At 37.6% G+C, this 27,991-nt stretch overlaps 1 protein-coding gene across 2 annotated transcripts; it reads left to right on the forward strand.

Annotated features, from left to right (window-relative positions):
* Positions 1-3,034: 3,034 nt before the first annotated feature.
* On the forward strand, positions 3,035-27,626 carry CNOT6 (CCR4-NOT transcription complex subunit 6). 2 transcript variants are annotated; one of them, XM_074313355.1, is made up of 10 exons: positions 3,035-3,216; positions 5,281-5,366; positions 15,437-15,541; positions 15,623-15,691; positions 16,685-16,842; positions 17,651-17,805; positions 18,404-18,558; positions 19,475-19,705; positions 21,393-21,595; positions 23,626-27,626. In XM_074313355.1, the coding sequence occupies exons 1-10, from the start codon at positions 3,203-3,205 to the stop codon at positions 23,836-23,838; spliced, it is 1,389 nt and encodes a 462-aa protein (XP_074169456.1). In that variant the 5' UTR covers positions 3,035-3,202; the 3' UTR covers positions 23,839-27,626. The 2 variants fall into 2 exon arrangements, with proteins under 2 accessions (XP_074169456.1, XP_074169457.1); XM_074313356.1 differs by having other exon boundaries at positions 15,437-15,526.
* Positions 27,627-27,991: the final 365 nt, after the last annotated feature.

A 27,991-nucleotide genomic window follows, 5' to 3' on the forward strand; every position in this document is an offset into this window, starting at 1 on the left:
CTTTTTCTTGCAACAGTTTTACCCCGTAAAATGCACATTCAGTTTTTTTTGTATGTTCACAGAGTTGTGTACACATTAGCAGTCATTTACCATTTCCTCTCAGCCAGCCAGCCCTTGGAAACTGTTAATCTTGTCTGGATTTGTGACCCTTTGGACATTTCATATAAATGCAGGTATATACTGTACAGTCACATCCAAGTTGTAGCATGTATCGGTAATTAATGTAAGACTTTGTGGTGTGAATATACCACATTTGATTCATCAATCAGTTGCTGGACATTTGGATTTTTTCCATTTCTTGACTCTCAGAATAATTCTGCTATGAACATTCATGTATAACTTTTTTTGTGGACATAATGTTTTTGTTTGGGTATATATATACCTAGGAGTGAATTGCTGGCTCATGTGGTATTTAATTGTGCATTTAACCGTTTTGAGGAACTGCCACACTATTTTCCACACTGGCTGCATCACTTTACATTTCCAGCAGCCGCATGTGAGGGTTCCCGTTTCTCCGCTCCTTGCCGGTACTTGTTATTGTCTGTCTTTTTGATGGTGGTCATCCTAGGGGAGGTGAAGGAGTATCTCATTGTGGTTTTGCTTTGCGTTTCCCAGGAGGCTGAGGATAGGAAGCAGCTTTTCATGTGCTTATTGGCCGTTTGTCTATTGTCTTTGGAGAAGTAGTTATTCAGTCTTTGCCCATGTTTAAAGTGGATTATTTTTTTTTCCTACTGAGTTGTAAGTGTTCTTTATATATTCCAGATACAAATGTCTTATCAGATTTATGATTTTCAGATATTTTCTTTTTTTGGGGGTGGTTGTCTTTTTGCTTGATTACTGGTATCCCTTGAGGCACAAAAGGTTTTAATTTTGATGAAGTATAGTTTATCTAATACTTCTTTTAGTTGCTTGTGTTATTAGTGTCATCTAACAAACCATTACCTAATTCTAGGTCATGAAAATTTATGCCTGTGTTTTCTTCCAAGAGTTTTTCAGTTAATTTTTGTATATGGTGTGAGATAAGTGTCCACCTTCATTCTTTTGCTTGTGGACATCCAGTTGTCTCTTGCCTTTATTTCTTAAGAGATTTTTTTGTCTCCAGACCATCCTTATGTTGGAGTTTCTAATTGCATATATGTTTGGTTGTTTAAAGTTGTTCAGGAGTTCACTGATGCAATTTTTTTCAGTATGTTTTCCCTCTTTATTTTATCTTGGATAGTTTCTATTGCTATGTCTTCATTTTAGACATGGTGTTCAACTTCAGAGTTCAGTTTGGATGTCTGTGCTGTCTTGTATCTCTGCCTTACCTTTTTAATGTTCTAGCTTCCAACCACATGGAATACAGTTATAGTAACTTTTAATGTCTGTCTACTAATTTTATCATCATTATCTCTTGTGGACTAGTCATGATTGATATTTCTCTTCATTATGGATGTTACTGGGTACCAGATATTGTGAATTTTACCTTCGTGAGGTGATGCACATTTTTGTATTTCTGTAACTGGTGCAGTTACTTGGAAACAGTTTGAGTCTTTTGAGGTTTGCTCTTAAACTTTCTACACTTGATCTCAGCCAAAAGGCTGAGAAGCGATACTCTTAAACTTTCTTAGGGGAGAAGAGAGCAGCCTTTAGCCTAGGGTTGATTTTCCACTGCTAAACGCCTTGTGAGTGCCACGGTTTTCCCTCTGGCAGCTGGGAACACCGGTAGCCTCAGTTGAATGTAAACCTGGGATTGTTGTTCTACTCCTTTGGGTGTTTCTTCCTTCTGGCTCAGCCAGTTTCTCACATGCATACGCTGATCAGTACTCAGTTGAAAACTTGAGGGGACCTTTTTTGTATCTTCAGACCTCTGTCTGCTTATCTCTCTCCTCTCTAGTACTCTCCCTTTGTAAACTCTAGTCATCTTGGCTTCCCTAAACCTTTGTTCTGTCTCCTGAACTGGGTGGGTGAGTGGGTGGGGGGTCATGTTTCCTCTGGAACGCCTTCCTTGTGCTGCTGTCCAGGAAGTCAGCTGAGACAAAACAGTTGTAGGGCCCACAGTGTTTGCTTCCCATCCTGCGGGGATCACTCTCCTGCAGTGGTTGATGTCTGATCTTTGAAATTTTTTGATTCATGTGTATTGTCTGATTTTGTAGTTGTTCAGGTGGGATGGTAAATTTGGTCCCTGTTACTCCATCTTGATTAGAAATAAAAGTCTCAAGATTGCTTTTCAGCTAATAGAAAATCACTCCTCAAAGACTGGTGTATTTACATGACACCTGTTTGTTTCATTTTCTCAGACTAGATCCTGGACTAGTAAAGAGATTATAGGGAAGTTCTTAGATGGATTGTAGAAATGATTGGCATCTTACATTGAAGCGCCAAAGTACAGATTTAATACTGCATTGATAGAAATTATTCTGTTCTTAGTCATTGAGTCCTGTGTCTATTGCTGTTTGATTATATGCATAGTTATGACTTAATATCTGAAATGTGTCTGGGCAAGTATTTTTATTTGTAACTATACAGTACAGCTTTTGTTCAGTTACATGATTCTTGATGGAACCATTACTTAGATACCCTTGTCTTAAAACTTCGCTAAGCTTTGCAGGCATAATTATTGTTTTCTGGAGTAGAGGTATGAACAGCCTCTGAGATGCTGGATTTGTTTTTTCTTTTGGCATAAGTCCAAATCAGCCATGTTGAAATAGTGGATTTATCATTAGTATAAATTATTCATAATTTTTTTTCATGTCATAATTGAGGCACTTTAAAGGATAGTCTTAACTATTGTGCTCTTAAAAATAATAATACAACCTAAATATTGATGTATTGCCTTGAATGAGTTTAGTCTGCTAATAAGTGTAGAGTTTATAACTTGATCATTCCGGCGAATTGTCCTAGAATAAGTATGGTTTCTCCTGTTAATCACTTTCTCACAATTTTTTGTATGATAAATTATTACTTATCAAAATATCTAAATGTTCTTTAATCTAGGGACCAACCTGTAGAAAACACTAATCTTTGCCCTATTTTTTCTTCTCTTACAGGAAGAGTAAGAAGCTTAAGCTCATCTTTGTGGTCACTAACTCACCTGACAGCTTTGCATCTGAGTGACAATTTCCTGTCCCGCATTCCTTCAGACATTGCCAAGCTTCACAATCTAGTGTATCTGGACCTGTCCTCGAACCAGATCCAGAGTTTACCGGCAGAACTCGGAAACATGGTATCACTCAGGTATGCAGGTTCAGCTTAGTGCATAACTGTACACCCCCTAAAAGAGAAGAGAGCGTTCATTTTGTTGGAAAACAACACTGTCGATTTGACAGTATCTAACCAAAAGTAAACATAACTATATCTTTTATATGAAACTTTCTTGGAAAATTGAATGTCAATAATAAAAAAATTAAATGTCTAATAAGTAATAAACAACTAGATCCATTGCCTAAAATTTGTTTTATTGCTATGTTTTGTGTAATATACTTTATTCTTGAACCAAAATTTCTGAACAAATGGGGGGTAAACAAACAGAAGGCACTCATGTTATCCCACATACGCACCTACCTTTGACAGACAGTTGTGCTTCCCCCCCACTAAACTCGGCTCCATACCATCCTTAAAGCAGGGCCCAGGAAACCATTGCCAGTTACTGAAACCTTTTTGGTCCTTCCAGGGCTTGTATGCATGATAGTAATAAAGCCTGGACTGAAAGAAGCTAGAATTAGTCATGGAATTGGGGGCCTGTAGTGGGAGTGCAGGATGTGGATAGGCTGTGGCATCACACACAGTTCAGACTGGATCCCGACTTGGCAACCTGTGTGAGTTGGGGCGAGGTTCTTAACCTCACGGCATGTTTCCTCATCTGTGAAGTTGCTGTAATACCTACCCTACCAAGGATGAGATTAGAGATATTCAAGATAATAACTAAAAAACTAGTACCCTGCCTGCTGCCTGGCACATATTGTATTTAACAACAAATTACTATTTTTTTTATTTCCTCTGTTTTATAAAGTAGATGAGATCCACCTAAGTTGAATATAAAGCTAATTTCCAGCTGTTATGTTAATCTCAATGGAAAACCTTGCCCGTCTGTACTACCGACCTTTTGTCTGTGGTTCCACTGGCTTTTCTGCTGCCTTCTACCATTTGCAGCTTACATAGTAAAAAGGAGTGAGGCCCTCATAAGAGTTTCTTTACGTCTGTTGCTCCTAGTCCAGCCTCTTGACATTTTTTTAGGCTTAGTTATTGAGTATGTACTAGGACCATTTTTAATCCCCTGAACCAAATTTACTTAAAGGACCTCCTTTCCCATGTGATATATTTGGAAATAAACAGGAACCCATGACTCAGAATGTGTTTTTTGTTCACTATATGGCCTCATACCCTCTGGTTTACTCAGTAGTAACCAAGGTTCATTTAAATTCTAAGAAACAAGGATTATAGAAATAGTTCTCATTCACATGTAAAAGTTGATAAATGAAACTTCTTGTAGGAAATTGCCAGTATTATTCAAGGTTGGGTCTTTGTTTTTATTTTTTTCGTACTGAATAATCCTTTTATGTTTATATTATGGTTATCTATACAAAACAAATCATTAAATAATCATTAGTAGTTAGTGTAGTTGCTAGTATTTCTAAAATGAATCTTCAGTACATTTGGAGAAATGTTAGTCATAAAATTAATTGTGTAGCTATGATAAGCAGTTTTGAGTTGGTACTACATGATAATTTTCATTTTAACAATTTACATATTGGGCTATTTTATCATTCTTTTTTTTTTTAGTGTTGAAGGCTTTTATTTTGCTTTTTTGTTTTTAAATTTATTGGGGTGACAATGGTTAGTAAAATTACATAGGTTTCAAGTGGACATTTCTACAATCCATTGTTCCCACTTAAACGTGTAATAGTCCCTACGTGTGTTAGACCAGTGCCACTCTCAGGGTGGTCTGTGGACCAGCCTGCAGAGAGATACACAGCATGTGAGAGTGATTTTGTGTCTGTTGAGTCGAATACTCTTACAGAACTGGGGCTTGTGTTTTCTTGGTCTTTTTTTCTCATTTTATTTTTCTAATAATTCATTGTTTTCCTGTATTTTACAAATGTATCGGTGTGTGGAAGTTTGGGGTTTTAGTTGTGTTTTGTTTTTTACCACGTATGATTTGAGAAGCACTGTACTAGACATTGGACTATAATATAAAATTTTGTTATTCTTAGGAGCTTATATTCCTAGAAATTATATTGTTGATTTTAGCTGTGAAAGGTTAATATATCTTCTGACTTCCTGGAATTTTTACATCAACAGGGAACTCCATTTAAATAACAACCAGTTACGAGTTCTACCTTTTGAGCTGGGAAAACTGTTTCAGTTGCAGACTTTAGGCCTGAAAGGTATGACTTCCCGTATTTGTACTTCTTTCGGTTTGTATATATGTCTGTGAATCTAAAGAAGCCATCTGAGGGAATCTTTTTGTCGGGGGATTTGCAGGCTCACTCAGTTTCTTAGGTACATCCAAGCAGTTTTCTCTTTTGTCCACCTGTAAATTGTCTACTGGTTTTTGTATTTTCTTACTCCTAGCTAGCCTTTGTTTCATTTGCCTCTATGTTCTGGTGATACATTCCTGAGGTTATACTTTACTTCTATATCATCATGATATAAACAGCTCTTTTCCTTATGTTCAAATTCCAAAAAATGGAGTCTAATAAGTGCAGAAAACAGAGAATTTGGACATGTTAATGAAGTTACATATTTGACCATTTTTTTTTTAAAAAAAAACAACTTGATTTATGAGGACTTCCTGAATATATTAGAATTGTGGGGCGTAATTGATCCATTAAAAACCATTGGAAAATATTTTTTTTAGACCAGCAAGATTATAAGTCACATTTTAATAATATGTCAATACCTATAAATGTTTTGTCTTCACCAGTCTTGTACTTTATAATTGATTCTTTAAAAAGTCACATAATGAAAGTCTTCACGAACTGTACTTTTATTTCTTTAAAATAGTTATAAAATGAGGTTTTATTCCTGTAAATCTATTTCATATCACAAAAACAAATTAAATGGAAAAACAAAAATAACACATTTACAAATATATGTAAAACCATATTGAACAAACAGCCTTAAAAATGGTTCTTTGAAAAGTTTTTTTCTATGGGGGCTGGATTTGCTGGATTAAAGTAGAGATCAGGGAAATGTGAGCTGCAGATACCTTATTCTGTTACATTTCCCTAGGGTAAACCTAGTTTATTTTATGTTTTTAAATTTGATGAAAATATAAAATGTAGCAAAGTGTATCCATGTGCTGACCACCAGAATTAATTAAAAATTTTGTTACTTTTTTAATGTATACACTTTTTTTTAAATTTGTGTGTTTTGTTTGTTTGTTTTTTTAACTGGGGAATATTGGGAAACAGTATGTTTTTCCAGGACCCATCCAAGTCAAGTCATGTTTTCACTCTAGTTGTGGAGGGCACATCTCACTGGCCCATGTGGGAATCGAACCAGCCACATGGGTGTTACGAGCACTGCACTCTAACCAACTGAGCCAGCCGCCCCAAAATTTTGTTACTTTTGTATCAGCTTTTTAATACAAAAGAAATAGAACGTTGTGGAATTAAGACCCTCTTTGTTCCTTCCTCTTGTAGTCCCTTTCTCATCCCAGAGGCAGCTACTGTTGTGTTTTATTGGTTCAAGGTTTTGTCATTTTACAATGTATATTTTACAAGCCTTCATCTGTATTCATTTCTCTAAGGATTTACAAACGTTATTTGAAGTTAGGGTCATCAGTCATAGATTTTCACACTAATGTGCCTCTGAAAGTAAATGCTTGGGAGATGTAGGACAGTCTCTGTGTTACCTTCATTTTTGATGATCCTTTGCTCTTTCATTTCAGAAAGATCCTCTACTGTTTGACATCTAGGCTTTTGTGTTTCTTTCTTGGAAGTGTAGTTTCACAGAGATATTTGTTTATCTCAGATACCCTGTTAGACATTTTTACCCATCTGTCTGTAACAGCTGTCTTTTCACTGATTTCACCTTTTTTGGACAAATCCTATGTTGTTTTCCTGAGCTTTGCAAGTTACGCTTTAACTCTAAAGTGCCAGCTACTTCTTAAAGCAGTTACATCATCCTTGCTCTCTGAAAACTTCTGTCATTGATTTCTTATGGCACCTATTATCTGGAAGAGAGAAAATGTATCACTTAAGTTCAAAAATCATGTCTATTTTCTACATCATCCATTTATACAGAGCCAGAATATTTCTGCCTCATGTATCAGTTCATATCATCCTTTCTTTAAAGTTGATTGCATAGGGCTAGCATGCTTCATTTACTTTTTTTTCACATTTTCCTTGTTCTTCAAAATTGTTAGACAGTGAAAGGTAGGATTATTACTTTAGATTCACATTCACTTCTTTTATTTTTTATTTTGCAATCCTTAGAGATTCATTCACATGAACCTGTAAGAAATACTGCTGAATAGTTCATGCGCCCTTTGCCCAGTTTCCCCCATAGTGACATCTTCCAAGACTACTACAGTATCACAGCCAGTACACTGACATCCATGAGTCGAGATAGAGAAGAGCTCCGTCCCCGGGAGATCCCTCACTGAGCCCTTACTAGCCACACCCACTTACTTCTTGTCTCAGCTCACTCCCTTGACCTCTGACAACCATCTCTGTAATATTATTTTAAATATATCATTATTCATTCTGTATGTAACCTTTTAAGATCGAGTTTTTTCACTTGGGTTAATTCTTTGCAGATGCACCCAGGTTGTTGCATGTTTGCTCCTTTCTGTTGATGAGTGGTGTTCCATGGTGCAGAAGTACCACAATTTGTTTAGCATCTCACCCGGTGAAGTACATCTGGGTCGTTTCTAGTATAGTAGTACCTCGGTTTTCGAACATCTCTGTTGACGAACATTTTGGTTTATGAACGCCGTAAACCCAGAAGTAAATGCTTCGGTTTTCCAGCACGCCTGGAAGTCAAACATGTCACGCGATTCCGCTGAGTATGAGTGCAAGATCCTGAGGCCTAGGCATCGGCTGTTTTTGAATTCTGAAAGGTACTCCGGAACAGATTATGTTCGAAAACTGAGGTACCACTGTATTTGGTTATTACTGATGAAGCTGCTGTGAACATTCTGTTTACAGGTTACTGTGGGAACATAAGCTTCATTGTTCTAGGATAAATGTCCAGGAGTGCAATTAGTGGGTCATATGTTTTGTGTTTAGTTTTTAAAGAAACTGCCAAACGGTTTTTCCAGAGTGGCTGTGCTATTTTACGTTTTCGCAACTAATAAATAATCCAGTTTTGGGGGGGGGGGGGGTTTGCGTCCTCATCAATATTTGGTATTGTTACTACTTTTATTTTAGCCTTTCTGAGATCTGTAGTGAGATCTTGTGTGGTTTTACTTTACTTTTCCCTGGTAGCTAAAGATACTGAACATCTTTGCGTGTGCTTATTTACCACCTGCATATCATCTGTAAAACATCTCTTCATATTTTTGCCCATGTTCTATCTAATTGGATTGTCTGCATTTTCACTGTTGAGTTTTGGGAGTCCTATATGTAATCTAGCTACTGAACCTTTGTCAAATACTTGATTTGCAAATGCTTTCTCCCAATGTGTAGCTTGTTTTTCTATCTATATAATGAAGTAAAAGGATTCCAACATGTGTGTGGGGTGGGTGTTTCCCCTCCACACTAACAAGCAATTCTAGGACACCAGCTGGGTGTCCTACCATTCAACTCTGTTCTGACATTACCTACCTGGGGATAATAGCATCAGATTCCCCAAGTAAAGGACTCAGTCCTACAAGACTGCCATGCCCCATCCCTCCAACTTCAGATGCCATTTGCAAACCCAGGTTGTCTGCTGTCACCTGTGCTTCTGCTTGCAGATTGGAGTTTTCTACATTCCCCTCTTTGGGTACAATTAATTTGCTAGCGTGGTGCACAGAATTCAGGAAACCCGTTTACTCACTAGTTTACTGGTTTATTGTAAACCAGGAACTTAGGAACAGCCAGATGGAAGAGATGCATAGGGTGAGCTAGGGGAAGGGGCCCTTAGCTTCCATGCCCTGTCCAGGTGTGCTACTCTAGCTCTCACTGAATCTCCACATGTTCACCAACCTGGAAGTTCTTTGAACCCTGTCCTTTGGGGTTTTTATGGATGATTCTTTGCGTGGGTATGATTGATTAAATTAACATTGGTGATTGATTTCAACTCCCAACCCTTGTCTCCTTAGGGTGGGACTGAAATTTCTACCCCTCTGGTAATCCTGGCAGCCTGCCCCCATCCCTAGGTAGGGTCCCAGTCACCTCATTAACATAACAAGAGGCACCTTAATTGCTCACACCACTTAGGAAATTCCGAGGGTTTTAGGAGCTCCTTGCCAGGAACATTGCCTGAAGACCAAAGGTGTATTTCTTACAAATTACAGTGTAAAGGAGTGTCTTTTACGTAGCAAAAGTTTTTAATTTTGATCAAGTCCAGTTTATCAGTTTTTCCTTTTATGGATCCTGCTTTGGGTGTTAAGTCTGAGAACTCTGAATAGCTCTAGATCCCAAAGATTTTTTCCTGTGTTTTACACTAAAAGTTTTATGCTTTTGTTTTACATTTAAGTCTGTGATCCATTTTAGTTAAAAGAAGTGAGGGTTTAGTTTAAGGGTTTTGTTTGTTTGCATGTTTGTTTTGTTTTTTTTTGCCTGTGGATGGATGTCCAGTTGTTCCAGCACCGTTTGTTGAAAAGTCTGTCCTCCATTGAATGGCTTTTGCTTTCGTACCTTCTTCAAAAATCAGTTGGACATAACTATTTCTGGAATCTCTATTCTGTTAAATTGATCTACGGTGTGTGTCTATCCCTTTGCCAGTACCACATAGTTACTTGGGTAGTAAGTCCTGAAATAATGTTGTGAAATACGATATAGACTTTTTCTCCACTCCAGTAATATACCACATAACAACTTTTTGGTAGATTGTGGAGCACTTCCACAGCGGTGGTAACCATATGGCCTGGGTTTATGTATGTGCACTCTGTGATGTCCACACAATGACAAAATCACCTAAGAACACTTTTCTCAAAACACGTCCCTGTCGTTACAGTGATATTAGCTTTATAAAATAAATTTGAAAGTGTTCCCTCGTCTTTTTTCTGGAAGAGATTCCATAGAATTGGAATTAATTCTTTTAATAGGTGTAAGGTTATTCAAATTATCTACTGGGTGAGTTATGACACTTTGTGTTTTTCAGGGAAGTGGCTTATTTCCTCTGTGTTGTTAGATTTTTGTATGTAGCGTTGTTCATAGTTTTCCTTATCTTTTTTATTTCTGTAGGGCCCATAGTGATAGCCCCTTTTATTTTTGATATTGTTAAATTTTGTCTTCTCTTTTATTTGTCAGTCTTGGTAGAGATTTGCCAATTATTTTGATCTTTTCAAAGAAATGGCTTAAACATTTTTTTTTCTGTTTTCAATATCATTGATTTCTGCTCTTTAGTATTTCTGTCCTTTTTGCTTTGTATTTATTTTGCTCTATTTCTCTAGGTTCTTAGGATGGCAGCTTGAATTATTGATTTAAGACTTTTTCTCTTCTGATGTATACGTTTAGTGCTATTAATTTCCCTATTGGCACTGATTTAGTTGTGTCCAGCCACAAATTTTGATATGTTGCATTTTCATTTTCACTAGCTCAGTGCCTTTTAAATTTTCCTGTGAGACTTTATCTTTGACGCATGAATTATTTAGAATTTTCCCAGTGTTTGCAGATTCTGCTACTGTCTTTCAGTTATTGATTTTTAGTGTGATTCTGTTGTGGTGAAAGAATACATTTTGTATGGTTTCCAATCTTTTAAATTGGTTGAGGTTTGGTTTATGGCCCAGGATATTGTCTATCCTAGTGTTTGTCCCTTGGGCACTGGACAAGAATATGTATTCATCTCTTATTGGATAGAATGTTCTATAAATCTTGATTAGATCCTATATATTAATCTAGTGTCTATTAGATTGATGGTGTTATGGACGTTTTTTTCTAGTTCTGTCAATTGTTGAGAGAGGGGTAGTGAAATCTCCAACTATAATTGTAGATTTCTCTATTGTCCTTTCAGTTCTGTCAGTTTTTGCATAAAATATTTTACAGTTCTGTTGGTGGATACACTTTAAGAATTGCTATGTCTTCTCGGCGGATTGACCTTTTAACATTACATAGTGGCACTGTCTGTCTATGGTAATTTTACTTCCTCTGAAATTCATGTTAACTGCTATTAATGTAGTCATTTCTGCTTTCTTTTGATTAATGTTTGTATGATTTGTATCTTTTTCCTTTCAGCCTGCTTATATTGTTATTTGAAATAAGTGTCTTATGGATAGCATATAATTTTCAAATAAACTCTGCCAGTCTCTTTTAATTGGTGTATTTAGACCATTTACACTTAATGTAATTATTGATATGTTAGGGCTTATGTCTACATTTTATGTATTGTTTTCTATTTGTGCTTTTTTATTTCCTTGTTTTCTTTTTCCTGCCTTTCTGTGGGTTAGTTGAACATCTTTTTACATTGTCTGTAGTGTGTTTGAATTATTTATCTGTATATCTTTTTTAGTGGTTGCTCTAGGTATTACTTTATATCTACACAACTTATCACAGACTACTAGAGTTATTTTATCAGTCTGAATGAAGTATAGAATTAACTCTTTTATTCCCCCCTATTTATGATACAATTGTCTTAAATATTTTCTCTACATACATTTAGAAACAAAACTTACAAAAAGAAAAAATTAACTACCAAAGATGATTTAGAAAATTGAAAAGAAGGAAAGCCTATTAAATTCCACCCTCTCCCCAATCATATTCTTTCCTTCTTCCTAATAGTCCAGGGTTCCTTCTTATATTACTTCATTTCTATTTAGAGAACCTCTTTTAGTGGTTCTTTCAGGGTAGGTCTGCTGGCAACAGATTCTCTTAATTTTCTGTCATCTGGGAACGTCTTTATTTTTCCTTCATTCCTAAGGGATGTTTTTTCACCTGGTATAGAATTCTGGGTTGACACTTTTTTGTTTCCAGCACTTGAAAACAATAGTGCCACTTTTTTCTGGCCACTGTGATTTGTGATGAGAAATCAGCTGTTATTCACATTGTTTTCCTCCAGCAGGTAAGGTGTCTTTTTCTCTGCCTCTCTTCAAGATTTCTTCTGTCTTTAGTTTTTAGAAGTTTAGTTATGATGTGGCTTGGTATGGATTCCTTTGGGTTTGTCCTGTTTTGGTGTTACCAGCTTCTTAAACCTGTAGGATTCTGTTTCTTGCCAAATTGGGGGAGTTTTCAGCCATTATTTCTTTGAGTACCTTTTCAGCCCTGTGCTCTTTGGCCTCTGCTTCCATGACTCCTAGGACATGCACATTAAATTATTTGTTCCACAGGCCCCTGAGGCTCTGTTCTTTATTTTTTCAATCTGTTTCCTTTCTGTGGTTCAGATTGGGTGATTCCCATTAGTCTGTATTCCAATTCACCAGTTCTTTCATTTCACCTTGTATTCTGTTGAACCTATCCACTGAGCTTTTTATTTCAATTATTCTATTTTTGTTTCACTATTTCCATTTGTTTTTATGTTTGTCAAAATTTTCTTTGCTGAGTATATTTTTTAATTTATTTCAAGTATGTTTATAATTTCTTATTCAAGCATTTTTATTATGCTTGCTCTATTTTGATCAGATTCTTATCTTACTGTCATCTCAGTGTTGGATACTTTTATATATATCTTTTTTCATTCAATTTGAAATATTCCTGGTTCTTGGTATAATGAGTGATTTTTCACTTGAAAGTGGACATATTTGTATTATAAAACTCTGGATCTTATTTAAATATTCTGTTTTGCTGCTATTTTCTAACACTGCACTGGCAGGGAACGTTGGGAGTTGGGAGGTGGCACCATCTCCTTCCAAAGGAGGCAGGAGTTCAGATTGCCCTTAGCCTCTGTTGACATCTAAGGGTCACTGGATGGAAGTGGCGGTTTGGGCTTTTTGTGTAGTTTCCACAGTTACTGCATTGAGGCGACCTCATTACCGCTGGGAGATGGTAAAAGTCTTGACTCTCTTCGGCCTCCTGTGCCATCATTCCCAGAAGGGCTGTGGAGGGCACCTCATCACTGTGGGTTGAGGGGGAAGTCACAGCTCCCTTCACGGTCTGTGCTGACACCGTGACACCACAGGATGGAGACGGAGGAGGTCCGACTGCCTAGAGGGGACAAAAGTCCCACCTCCCCACCTGGCCTTCTGACACTACCCCACTCCGGCTGTGGGGATTCCCACCTCCTTACTTCCTCCCAAGGGTAGAAGTCTAGGTTTCCTGTTTATTAGCCTTTGCTGACATGGATGGAGGAGGTACCATGTATGTTTCTTTGGTGTTTAGGTGGAGCAGAGCTGTTATTACCTAAAGGTTTTGTCTTAGTCTGTCCTTTCCTGGGCCTCTGGCTTTTGTTGCGAGTTTTCTTTCTGTGCCCATTTCCGTGTTGCTGACTTCCTCAGCTCTGTGTCCCGGATGTCTGAGGCAGATACTAAACCCAAGGAATTCTCTACTGTCGCCCCTCAGGTCCCGAGGGCCCTGGCCATTCTGCTTCTCACCATATTTCAGAGTCTTGCGTTTGTTCACACAGAAGCTTACAGGGGTTTTAGTTGTACTTAGCAGGAGGAAGAGGGAAAAGTATGTCAGCTCCATCTTTCCAGAAGCAACTGCTCTTATGTTTGTTCCTTCTAATAACTCAATATCATGTTTTAATTCCAGAATTGTGTTAACTTTACCCTATTTGGGTACATTATATTTTTTTACCCAAATAATATACTTTGTATATATACTTTGTATATACTTTGTATATTATTTTTCCAGGCAATGAAGAGCAGATTAAATTTAAAGGAATTCCAAAAAGCAAGCAGACATTGGGGAAACTACACCATTTGGCTTCAGCTGCATTTATTAGAGTCATAAGTAGATGTTTGGGGATAGTTTTTAATTTATAAAGAAGGATCTCAGAAGGGAGGATCACATAGTTATAAGTAGTCAGTGGTTGCCTCTAAATATTTTCGCACTAGGAAGTAGTAAAAAGATAGCATTAATGTAGTGTAGTTAGAACGCGCTGCTTAACTGATACTGAGAAGTTTTTAGTTGACTTCATTTTCTCAAGCTGCCTTTAACAATGGGTTCTGATAACTTTTAGGTTATAACTATACCCGTCTCATGGGATTGTGACTAAATAAAAATTTCAGGGTTTTGGTAGCTATCAATAACTGTACACATATGAGGGGATGATACTATTGTATCAACTTGTCTTCCTGCAAAGACATACTTTACACTTAGAGGAGCACATTTTTACCTTATAATTCCTAGAATCCTAAAATTAATAGATCTTAAAGGTTACTAACGTAGCTCTTCTTGCCATCCATGTAATTCAGCTGTTATGAAGGACACTTTACTACCTCACAGGGTAGGGCATTTCATCTTCAATAGTTCTGATGTTTACCAGCCTCTTCTATTCTGAACTGGCTTTCCTCTTAGATGCTGTCCCTTGGTCCTTGTTCTGCCATTTGAGTCTAGTCTTTCACAAGAGAATAGGAAAAAACCACATATTTGTCTGGGCTGTGATCATTCTTCTATTCCATATCCTTTCCCTTTTTTTATTTGGCATGGTTAATTAAGATTGTTCATCATTTTCGCCGCTGCCTTCACTCCGTAGAATTTATCTCTTTTACAGTGGTGCTGTGGCTTCCAGAACAACGCATACCACTTGTGTGGCGTGGACCGGAGCTGTTTAGAACAGTTCCCTGGACTGTTTTTTCTCACATGTGCATCAGAAGTCCTTTTGAGAGTACGAGGCTCTTACAGACACATGTAAATCGTTGCTTTCGCTTTCATTGTTGGCACCCATTAAACAGTTACTGAATTTACAAATGGTCACAGTTCTGGGGTTTTCTGCCTTCCTTAGTGACTTAATCTTAAACCAAGCCTGCCCCATCTTGTTACTTCATTCAGTAGAATTTATAAAAATGTAAGTGCTTGACTACACTTGTCATTGGGAAGTTTTCTTGTTAGCTTTGTCATGTTCTTCAATCTTGATTCTCTGATGTATTGTATTGGCTGTTATCCTTCCTTTGTCTAGTCCTTCCTCCCACTCTTCCCCAGTCCAGTTTCACTCACTTTGGATCATTATGAAAGCGTTGGTGAGCCAGGGCACTTATCTTCTATGTTGACAGCAATCCATTAATAATCATTTTTGGATCCCTCTATAGAACATAATATAAATCATTTTTACTCTTCACTCAAAAACTGAAAAAAATACTTTCGTGAGTTTGATGTTACTAGTAACTACATTGTTATAGATGATCTGATAATTTTGATATACTTTTCAATTTTGAAATATTATAGTACTTGTCTTGGTTCCATTTTACCTATTTTAAAAATATTTCCAGGAAATCCACTTACCCAGGATATATTGAACCTCTATCAGGAACCAGATGGAACAAGAAGGCTACTGAACTATTTGCTTGATAATTTGGCAGGTACTGCAAAAAGAAGTAAGTGGTCATTTGTTTAAACCATTGTTTTAGGAAGCCATGTAAAAACGTTGCTTAATTTTGTGTTTTATATTCAATTAGTTTCAACAGAACAGCCACCTCCAAGATCTTGGATTATGTTACAAGAACCAGACAGAACAAGGCCAACTGGTTGGTAGCCTTATTTTTTAACTCTTACTTTTACTTGCTCTTCCTAAACCTACCTGTACTGTTGGCGTGGTGTATTTAGATTATGGGCCGTGTTACAGTAGAATGCTTGTGCTTGAGTTGGTTTGGGAGCTACTGATAAAGACCAACTGCTTGCTCACCAGGCCTCTGTGCTGTGCGATAGAAAGTACTCTGTAAAGCAGTGCTGCTCAGCCAGGTGATATTTATCCCCCGGGGGACATGTGGCAATATCTGGAGACATTTGTTGATTGTCATAGCCAAGGGAGTGCTACTGGCATCTCAGGGCTAGAGATCGGTGATGCTGCTAAGCCCACATAACAAGAGAATCTACCCACCCACATCTCAGTGGTGCCACTGCTATAAAGTATTGATCAAATTCAGTTATAATGAATATACAAAAATCTTTCTTATTGGAAGTTTCTAAACCTTAGTATGTTCCAAGTGTATTTGATACTACAAAATTGTAAGACAGCTAAAACACTTACATGAGAGAGAAATTGAACTAATGACCTAATTTCCTTTTAACTTAAATTGTATGGAAATAGGGAACTTCTATGATATGTGTAACAGGATTTGGTCTGTGATAACCTTTCCTTTCATGTGAATCATTGCTCTATAGAAGGAGACCTGTCAGTTTTCCACATTCTGCATGAACAATTGGTGAAATGGTAGAAGGAGCACAGAAAGGAGGAGCCCTGGTCTTAGAGGCTAAGGGCTCAAGATCTTAGCCTTTGAGCTTTGAACCTTTTGTGCGCACCTCTGTAGCAGGTAGCACATTGTTTCATAAGTTGCTCATGTATCTATCCTTTTTTTTTTACTTTATTTATATCCACCATGTCTGGCCTGTTGTAGCTTTTCAATGAATATGTATTGAATGAATAAAGTCAAACTTAACATTTAAGTGAAGACTATTGAAATTAATTGTGTGTTTTTTCCTACCACGTGTGTGAATAAGTAAAGTTATCTTTCCTACAGCCTTGTTTTCTGTCATGTGCTATAATGTTCTTTGTGATAAATATGCGACCCGGCAGTTGTACGGCTACTGTCCATCATGGGCACTAAATTGGGACTACAGGAAAAAGGCCATTATTCAAGAAATCTTGAGCTGCAATGCTGATATCATAAGTCTTCAGGTAAGTCACCGGGCGAGTGTTTGTTTAAATTGCACAAATGCCCCAATATTGATAAAGCAAGGAGCAACCTGGGAATGCATCTCACTGACGCATTGGAAGTCCACCTTTAGCAGTTCTTAAAATACTGGCTTTTCTGTTTTCGTGACCCCTGGGAGCATTCCCTTCCTACCTGCTGTGTTTTGCAGCACTGTGCTGCCTAATTAAGCAAATGGGTTAAACTGGGTTTTAAGCATTTGCTATGAGTTAAATACTCACCTTTCCCTCCCTAATACCCCTGCACACTGTTTTTCATTTGGGTGGCATGTTACTGAAATTGTGGCGTTGTCAAGGTGTGATTTGGCTTTACCAGCTGTGGTAATAGAATAATTAGGGCATAGTGGAAAGAGCGTTGAACCTGGGTGCACAGTAATTGCAGGTTCTTAGTCCATCTCTCATAACATACATGACCTTGGGCAAGCCACTTTCTCCCCCGCAGACTGAAATTATCTGTGAAGTTCCTTCTCCCTCTCTGATTCTTATTTCCACATGAGTTCTAAAATGTGAGGAAATACCCATGCTGAGAGGTGTGTGTCATTTCCAGCTTTTACTCCTAAACTACAAAGAGTTGACCTTGTCACCTGGTATCTGTCAAATAACAACTAGGTGTTCTGATTAGTTTCAGATAAATGACACTGAAAAGATATAACATTCTTTATTTTGCAGATCAGCCTTTTGAAATGATTTTAAGCTCTCAAACTGTGTATATAAAGTTAATGCGTAGGACTGATTTTTGTCTTATGAAATAACTTGGCTGTTTACAATTTTTCAGGAAGTTGAAACAGAACAGTATTATAGTTTTTTTCTGGTAGAACTGAAAGAACGTGGCTATAATGGATTCTTTAGTCCTAAATCTAGAGCTAGGACAATGTCAGAGCAAGAAAGAAAGCATGTTGATGGCTGTGCAATATTCTTCAAGACGGAGAAGTAAGTTACCTTTTTTAAAAAAAATAAATTATCTCTATTTGCAGGGTGGGGACCAGGGGTATGGAAATTAGTTGGCATATAAGAGAATGAGGCATTGTATTACTACTCAAGAAAATAATGCTTTTGATTTGGAGGTTTTGTTTTGACTCATCAGAAATAATTTTGCTTTGGGGATGTGTTGAAAGGGCTGCTGCTGTTTGTTGGGTGTTCAGTGGGATTTAACTCCAATTGTTAATTGAAACATCTTGTAATTGACGTTCCCTCCAGGATGGTAGAGGGATTCGTAAACCGATACTTTGGGAAAGAATTATTTAAAAATTACAAGATGGGCTATTCCAACAAAAAACCTGAGCAGAAGATGACTATATTATCTTCAGTTGTAAAAGTATTTCAAGATGTTATTTGTATCACTAACAGACTAAGAACAACTTTAAATGGGTGTGGGAAGCTTGGTGTTAAGTGTGGAGGATTTTCTATGGTGTGATTTACATGCCATCATGTCTGTTAAGGAAGTTTGGAAAAACTGCATTTCCCACAAAGCTAATATCCTTGTATTCCCAGTGTTATGTTTGTGTGTGTGTTTTTGTTTTCGTTTTAGATTTACTTTGGTTCAGAAACACACTGTTGAATTTAATCAGCTAGCAATGGCAAATTCAGAAGGATCTGAAGCTATGCTGAACAGAGTCATGACAAAAGATAACATTGGAGTTGCAGTCCTGCTGGAACTTCGAAAGGAATTGATTGAAATGTCATGTGAGTGACCTTTTCACTTCCTGTGAAATTGACCCCCCAAAATTTACTAGAAAACAGAAAATTTGTGTGTAATAATAGTCTTGTCTAACACCTGAAGAAACTCAGAATTTAAATCTTTTCTAAAATATCAAATCCTGTTTTCTCTGTCACAAAGCTTAAGATGAGAAAGCATTGCCAAGAAAAACATTTCAAACACTGAAAGGCATAAAGCCAAAGAAGAAAACAGTTTTTTGCTCCTGAGAATGTTTCACATAAAAGAAAGGTTGAAGTATGTATTAGTTCAAATAGCTGCTCAGAGAGAAGAACTCCATGATCTTCTGTAATTTCTTGGCAGCAGGGATATTCTGTAAGCTAACTTCTCTTCCTGACCTACTTGTACGGTAATGATTATTTTAGAGGTCTCGAATTTGGGAGAAATTGACTGCTTATTTCAAATTAAAAAATATATTCAGAGTGACCATCATGCCAAGAAATTAAATTTCTGTCACTTGAGGAACAGTTAGAACTGGGGATATTTAACCTGATAATGTGAAGGATAGGAAATAGGAAAGATGGAACTTAATGACTGTTAAATATATCTAAGGAAGAGTGTAGATTTAATTTTGTGAGGCCCGACTTAGTACATCTGAACTAAGAGCAGAAGTTTCAGGAAGACAGAACTGTTTAAACACCAGTCTGTCCCAAATAGAATAGGCTGTTTTGATCAAGTAATGAAGACCCTGTGCTGGAAATACACAACCTGAGGTTTAGATGTCTGTTTCTCAGGTTTGTTGCAGGGTAGATTAAGTCATCAGGTGGGAGGTTGTTAGGGTCTTTTTGTATTCCCAAGACTCTGAGATAATGAGTTACTTTCAGACACTAAAAATCTGTGGGCTGATTGGACAGGTTTTGTCTGTGTTCTTTTTATCTAATGTAGCTGGAAAGCCACATCTTGGAACAGAAAAACAACTTATTCTCGTGGCTAATGCTCATATGCATTGGGACCCTGAGTACTCTGATGTGAAGTTGGTTCAGACGATGATGTTTCTCTCCGAAGTGAAGAACATTATTGATAAAGCCTCGCGGAGCCTCCAGTCCAGTGTGGTGGGAGAGTGTGGAAATATTCCACTGGTGTTGTGTGCAGATCTTAATTCTTTGCCAGACTCTGGTAAGAAAAGAATGTTGTTAGTTTATGCAGAATGCTTTCTGACTTAAAATGTTTTTGTTTGTTTTGTTTGTTTCTTTTTAGTGAAAAAGCAGTTTATTAGAAGAAAAAGTACACTCCAAAGGGTTTGGAGCAGACCCTGAGCAAAAGCAAGGCTCAAAAAAGGCTAAAATGTTTTTATAATGTATTGTTTCTGATAATTCCAAATTTAGTGAACAAATTCAGTTTGTATAAAAAAATTTTGTGTGGAGTAGGGGGACCATTTTGAAACTGAAATGGTATGAAAACCTCAGGAGGAAGGAAGGGCATTAATCATCTTCAATAAACACATAGATGATAACTTGAAATAACTCCTTAAAGAACATAAATATATTTCATTATCCCCAGGTTACGTATAGTGCAGACTCTGAAAGGGTTTTAAGACAGCTTCTTTGAGATTGCACCATGTGGTAATATAATCCAGTTTACATTTGACCATATATTTGCAGGATCTCAAATTTTGGTGGGCTTGATTAGAAAATATATTCCTCAGGTGGAAATTGAAATCCTTCATTTACACAGATCATGCAAGTGATTTTGACAAAAAACAAGGATTTTAATTTGTATTACAAAGTAGACTGTAGAAAGCCTTATTCTTGAATACTTTTCCACTGATGATGCAGTGAATAAACCATAGCTCTTGTAATATGGAAACTAAGTACAGTAGTACCTCGGTTTTCGAACGTCTCCGTTGAGGAACATTTTGGTTTACGAACGCTGTAAATTTTATGGATCTATGGTATCATTAGATAGTAAAATTTCATGCTAAATTTGGAGTTTTTAGGGTTGATTTTAAAGGTCTGGAACGGATTAACCCATTTTGCATTACTTTCTATGGGGTAACCGAGGTACCACTATTTTCTCTTGAATTTCAGCTCATATATACTCTTCCATGTTCGCAATACTTTTCCTTGAACTTGCATGCATGCATGAGCACGTGCTCGCACACACTGTTGCAATGGTTAAATTCAGTAGCACATCAGCACGTCCTGCCATCACAATGGAGGGAAGCCATTAATAAGATAGAAACTATGTTAAAATTTGTTTTCAGGGAAAATAAAGATATCTAAGATCCAAAGCTCTTTAGTCCATCTCATCAAGCTGTCTGGGGATTACTGCTACTGACTGAAGCAGTTGAGGATTATTCTCTGGCAATTGCTCTACATGCTTTCTGCCCTCTATTTAGCTACAAAGTATCTGAGGGACAAAGAGACTTGTCAAATCATACAGATCTTAACACCTATTTCCATGTTGAACAACAACAGTGTTTTAATAGCAAACAAGGGAAAGTGTCCAACCTTGCTGACTAAATGAAAATTAAAATAAGTATTTGCAGAGTCCATCTCATGCTTAGGAAGCTGGGGAAATTGTGTCCGGGCTGGTGAACTTCCTCTGCAACTAGGTGGTGGCATTCTTTGCCAGAGTTGCCAGTATTTAGAATGGGACAATGAGCCCTAATCTTGGTGTTTTATACCAAGTAAATCATTTAGCATAAGTAGAAACCGTCATACTAAGATGTTGATTGTGGTGTTAATTCTTTTCAAAAAGTGGCAACAGCTTGAATTTAAAAAGATTAAAAAAAACTAGTTAACATATATACCAGACTGTTGTATTATGCAACCATTAAAAAGTCCATTTATTTTCATTCTAGGTGTTGTAGAATATTTGAGCACTGGTGGAGTAGAAACAAATCATAAAGACTTTAAGGAACTGAGATACAATGAAAGTCTTACAAACTTCAGCTGTAATGGTAAAAATGGGACAACCAATGGAAGGATCACCCATGGTTTCAAGTTAAAGAGTGCCTACGAGAGCGGCCTGATGCCTTATACAAACTACACATTTGATTTCAAGGTGAGTGTGAAATTGAGAAACTTTTAAAACTTCCATTTTTTAAAGAAAGAGTCTTGTTACTTTGTCATGTCTTTAAAATTTGCAAACGTATTCAGAATGGAATTAAGCATCTTGAATTAGTTGGCAGCGGTTTTCTTCTATCTCTCTTCTGTAGAATCCATGTGAGTAGTGCTCCATCCTTACTTAGAGACACCTGTTAAAATCATTTTCAGGGTAAAAAATCCGATGAAATAATAATAGTAAACCCTGGGTTAACTGTTGCTTTGGGGAGGCCATTATGTTTCTTATAGGCTCATTCCTAAATACAGCAGGTCCTCAAATAATGTTTCTTTTAACATTGTTTCATTATAATGTTGATGAGATGCCATAGGAATTTAACTCTTTATCAGCTAGCCTGTGGTAAAACTGGTTTCATTAGACATCGTTTTGCTTAAAGTCGCAGAACCTGTGGACACATTAAGTGAGGACTTACTGTGTCTAATTTGGGGTGAGGTGTTCTATCTTTCATGTAAATTTAACTGAAACTGTATTCCTTGAGTGCCAAAATGTGGTTTACTATTGACCATTTTTAAATTGCTAAAATATATTTGTGTGCCTTCTTACACAGTTAGCTTGCAATGATCTTTTCCTTAGTGCGTCTCCTCATTTTTCAATATCATTGGTTGTTTAGGGCTTGTGTTCAGCTGTCCCTTTTGCATTTATGCTCTTAAATCCTGGTTTTCTTTTTCTAACCTGCTGGAAGAATAATCATTCAGGTTAGATTGTCCACTAGAGTGCAAATACTAGTGTTCACTGGTTCTTAATTTTAGAGGGGAGGGCTTTGTAGACTTTACAGAAATTGTTAGAACTATGACAACTTTTTATTTGACTTTGGGGGGTCCCCAGTGCTGTAGATAATGACTTAACCCTGAGAACAGATGAGGGTGTCGAGTTAAAGAGAGTCTGGAATAGACTGAGGAAGACTGACATGTAAGTAGAATAACCAGAGAGGAGGCAAACCAGGACGGTGTAGGAGCTTAACCGCCAAGGAAAGAAGGCCTTTCTGGAGAAGGAGGAGTGAGCGTCAGGAAGATGCTGGTGAGAGATGTGTCGCTGAAGAGCTGAGTAGAGCCTAGAATGGGGTGTTGAAGAGTAACTGAGCGAGGAGGTAGTAAGGGCCACCTTTGAGATTCTTCCTTCAAGCACATGGACTAAATAAGAGGGGAGGGTGGTAACCAGAGGTGGGAGAGATGAAGGAGTTTTTCTCTTGTTCCTGTTGCTGATACAGAAATGGGAAGAAGACACTTGAGTGTGCTTAGATACTTTGGCCAAGAGAGTGTGAAGGACCACCTGAAGTTATAGGGAGGACAGAGCAAACCAAAAGACACACGCTGTGCCTGGGTGGGTGCTGCTGGGGGCACTCCTGAAGCTCACGGTGCGATGGGAGACGGGTCCCGACCACGTGAAGTAGTGTGTCATGGGGTACGCATCAGCAAGAGAAGAAAAGTGGAGATGGGAGGAGGTATTAGTGGGTGATGGAGGTCTTAGGAAGGTGATTGAACTGGACATGTGAAGGTTGGGAAGGAGTTAATCAGATGACAAGTACAGGAATGTTTTAGGCAGGGGTCCGGCATGTGTGGAAGCCCTGGGGCAGGACAGAGACTGGCACATAGAAACAGTGCACCCCAGTTCGTCCACCTCCAAAGGGCTAGTATGCCGAGGGGGTGGTGAGCAAGGGAAAGTGGCAGAGACGGAGGGAGGGAAGAGAAGCAGAGGCCATATCATGAAGGATCCTGTAGGTCGCATTAAAAAGCCTCCAAAGATCCAGACAGGAAGAATGAATGGTTACTACCACCCCTAAAGTTTTCTCATTCTGCGAGATTGGACATTTGGGGGACCATTTGGTTTACGTAGTCCTGCCTCTTCTGACATGCTATTAAGTACCTTTCTTTACCAAACCTGACTGCAAGGGTATGTCTTGAAAGCTGTCAGTATTTTAATGTTATCTTATGTGGAGTCTTGTCTTTTTTTTCCCCCCTTTTGTTCTTCAGGGTATAATTGACTACATCTTCTACTCTAAGCCGCAGCTGAACACGTTAGGCATCCTGGGCCCTCTGGACCACCACTGGCTAGTGGAGAACAACATCAGTGGCTGCCCACACCCTCTAATCCCCTCCGACCACTTCTCACTTTTTGCACAACTGGAGCTCCTCCTGCCTTTCCTGCCCCAGGTTAACGGCATTCACCTTCCTTGCAGGAGGTAGTCAAGTACCTTCAGAGGACGACCTCAATTTCATTTGTCAACTCATTTTAAAAATCTGCATATAGGGGAGTGAGGTATGGCCACTAGGGGTGTTTTTCCTTAATGATGATTTTTCAGTCTGATTATTTGATAAGGATATGGTATGAAAGCCAGGTGCTAGCAACAGACAAATTCTGAGCCCAATATGCTTTATATACTATTAGACAGGGATCGGTGTGTTTGCACCTATCTTTAATTTGTTACAAGTAATTTTCCTGTTTCTTCTATCCAATATATTTTCATGCCTTGAAATAGGAAAATGAATAGCATATTCTCTTTGCACAGAAATCTGTAGCACTACTCTTTTGAGGCCAGTAATAACATCCAGAGACCATTCTTCCATACTTTACTTCCTCCTTTTTCAGACGTGTTTGTAAAATAGAATTTGAATTTAGCCTTTATGATTGTATAGATCCACAGAACACCTGATTTATGAAATTTTGTACTAAAATAAAATCAGATTTGGAAATGATTGTATTGTAAAGTTAGGCTAAGTTTTTTTTACCTATTCCATGTGTTAGAAAGGCCAAGCTTGTAAAAGAAGTTGCAACAGACTTTCTCTGCTGATGGTTTGCACTGTTCGGGGTTTTGTTGGCCCTTTTGTACTACTTTATTTTTAAATTGAGAACATTGCTTTTTAAATCTGTTTAAAGCTTAGGACATGTTTTTGGACCAGAGGCAACTTATCTATGAATTCCTGGGTTTTCACGAAAACTGTCTACCTACCGGGACAGATGAGCTAAGCAGTGAATGATCTGTAGGCATTAATGGAGTGAATGCAATGGTTGATATATGTACATTCTGATATTTTTAAATCTTTAACTTTTTTAAGTTAAAAAATGACAGCTGCTTAGGTACAGCTTTTTAACTCCTTTTTGAGACACCTCCTGTCCAGTCTCCACTGTGCCTGCCTGAAGTTGTTCTCACCAAGCACTGCCTGTGCATGCAGAGAAAATCTGTGCGTCCTCTTTTATGGTTTTGAAATACTGTCTAACATTTGTGAGAATATTACAAAGATGCTTTTGGAAAAAACTGTGGCTTTTTTCCATTGTGAAGCATGGGCTATCACCTTTAGGAATTGTTGGGAGGGTGGTCCCCAGGTCTTTGCTCACCAGACCCAAGCACTGCCTCTCGGTGTCACTGCACAGTGCTGTCACCCAGAATACTACTATCATGTGAACGCTTTCTGTTTTCCAGGTATTCCTTAGTCTCCATGTCTCTTTTAAAATCATTCCTTTGAAAAAAAAAATTTTCCATTTATGAAGCAGTATAAATTGAGATGTATTTTCAAAACAGGTCCCTAAGACATTCTTCAGATCATTTTTAAAGTGACTAAGTCATTTTAATGTGTCGACCAAGATAAAAATTACATTGTACCCTGTGTATTTTGCCCATAGTGCCATTAGTAGAGTAGAAATTAAAGCCAGTGTTAACTTTGCAAAGTTAATTCATATATATTCTGGTCTCATTCATTCATTCTTATCTCAAAAATCAAATGAATTCAGAGGGAACTTGGTCTGACTGCTTTTGTTTCGACTGCAGGCAGGGGAGCAGAACCCCATGTGAGCATTAAGACAATTGCTGTTGGGTGTTAATTAACAATTTTTATACAGAGAATGAGTCATTTTGGATGATGACTTAAAATTTTATGACAAATGTTTAGCACTTATATGTGCTTATTCTGTTTTTAAGAGAGAATAAAATTTACATGCTGTTTAAATAAATGATTTTTTTTTTCTTTTTTTAAAAAAAATTTTCCGAAAGATTTTGATCTTGACTCTTTGTCTGGGACCTGGTTTCTCCTTTGAGGTTTTTTTTTTTAAAGATTTTACTGTGATGGATTTTTATTTTTTGCTTTTTGTTTAAGTTGTGCTGACACCAAAAACGTCCAGTTTATAATCAGTACATTGGAAAGCTGGCAGCATTGATGTAGAACCAATGCATAACTTTTTATGGGGTTTTTGTTTTACTTTATTTTTTGTAAAGTGTGAATAAAAGGTGTGTTTACTCATTTTTCCTAAACACTGTGTTGGTGATGTGCATCATGACAATTTCCAGTGAGAGCGAGCTGGAGCTGGTTGGACTGATGAGACAAGGGGACTGCTTTTCCTCTGATCTGCGTTATGTGCTAATAACAGGTCCAGGGAGCTTTGTGGAGGGGGGGGAACAGCACTTACTCGTTTGTGTTTGTTAGTGGACGATGTATTCTTCTCATAGATGCTGGAACTAGAGTGCACTTGTTAGATGCTAAAGGTTTGAGCTTTACAGAAAATGTTTTCATCTGTAGTTGTTACGGTCTGTAAGATCTTTGAACTGGGGGACAGGATATATTGTCTTGAAAATACTTGTTTTTGCCTCTTCTCGGAATACTGCCTTCTGTGGGTCAGTTTGAACAGCTTCTCCACCTTACTGAGATAGATAGTGATAAATTGAACCCAGAGTGCAGCTTGACAACTAAAACCTTCAGAAGAGAAAGAAATCATTTGGATCTATAGGGAATAAATGGTCACACCAAAATAGACTGTGATACTTTTGTTAAGCAAGGTTTGGGTTTTAAATATTTCTGTGTCCTGAATAATTTCCAATAATCCATACATGCAATAAAAACTAGTATGTTTTCACATAGGTTTTTTTAAAAAAATTTGTAATAAATACATTTAATGTGGTGTTGCCATAATGTAATTTCAGTGTTCTTGCTGGGTAAATCCATCTTACGAATATTTTACAGAAAATTTGATGTATGTTTTCTATTTTAATGATCTGAAATTTGGAGGCACTCGATTCCTTGTTGTAAATCTCTTGAAGTACAGTTTACCCGTACTAGTGGTAATTATTTATGCTTTAAGAATTTAAATTATGTTCATCAAAATTAATTTATGGCATAATTTAAACTAAAGTTGTAGATATAAAACATTGATCGCAACTTTAATCATCCTAGAAGATAGGCAGGGAACACCTCCAAGGAATGCGTTCTTTTTACCTGCTTTGGTGACAACCAGGAAAACTTATTGGAGTTAGCACTTTGAAAGCTAAGGATATTGTTAAACTGAGTGGAATGCACTTCTAAATGTTGACATTGAAATTTCACAACCCTTCTAAATTCAGGTTTTCAATAATAAATTCCAGTTTTAGTATTCCATTTTTTACTGTTTAAACTCATGGGATTTGTCTCCATAGTGACTTTTAAGGTTTTGGGGTCATGTCGTGTTAGGGCAAAGCCAACCTAGGCAGTACAATTCCAGCCGTTCTTTTGATGAACCAATCAGAATACCCGGTACAAATGCTGCAGATAATTCAAAGACACCCTTAGCAAGTTCTCCCCCCACCCCCGTTCCTAAACAGTATTTCAAGATGTTCACTTTGTTCTTTTTGGTTCCGTCAATTTTAATAACTGGTATGTTGAAGTTGTATCTAAAATAGAGCGTTTTATTTTTCTTCACAGTACATTATGTTGTGTAATGCACTGGACTAAATTTTGTTTGCCATTCATGTAACAAAACCCAGCGCATGATCTGCATTAAGCTCAGAGAATGTCGCATTTGCCTAGGCAGCTCTTTGATAAGGGTTAACGGGAAACTGAACATGTACCTATGGACTGGAGGTGACAAGGGCTTTTTACTGTTCTTTTCAGTGGAACCTTCTCGGTCAAATTGTAACTAGCTAGTATTATATTTATATACAGGGTCTCTTTTCTTTACCGATGTATTTTCCTACTCATAGCCAACCAATAAATTCAATATCTGTTTCAAATATTTTAAAAGTGTAATTTGTATAGCTGTAGTACTGAGGCTTGAGAAAAAGAAGTGTTATTCAGCAGACCACATATGTAAAATCCTGCGTAGTCTAGGCCTGACTCACCCTTTGAACGGGGAAGGGGGGAAGTGACGGGACAGGGCGTGCTGTTGTAGAGATGGTGTAAACGTAGGGTTTCCTTGGTGGCTGTGCTGTTCTCTGTAACACTCGTACCTTTGCCAAAGTTCAGTTTTATATTTAGGCAACTGAAGGTCCTTTTGCCTTCAGGATCGCTGTTGTTACCAGAGACCTCATGATGAGCTCGTGTGTCTTCTGTCTTGGAGGAGGCTGACATGTTTTAGATCAATGCTTTTAAATACAGT

Source organism: Rhinolophus sinicus, linkage group LG10, assembly GCF_036562045.2.
Source record: "Rhinolophus sinicus isolate RSC01 linkage group LG10, ASM3656204v1, whole genome shotgun sequence".
Lineage (NCBI taxonomy): Eukaryota > Metazoa > Chordata > Mammalia > Chiroptera > Rhinolophidae > Rhinolophus > Rhinolophus sinicus.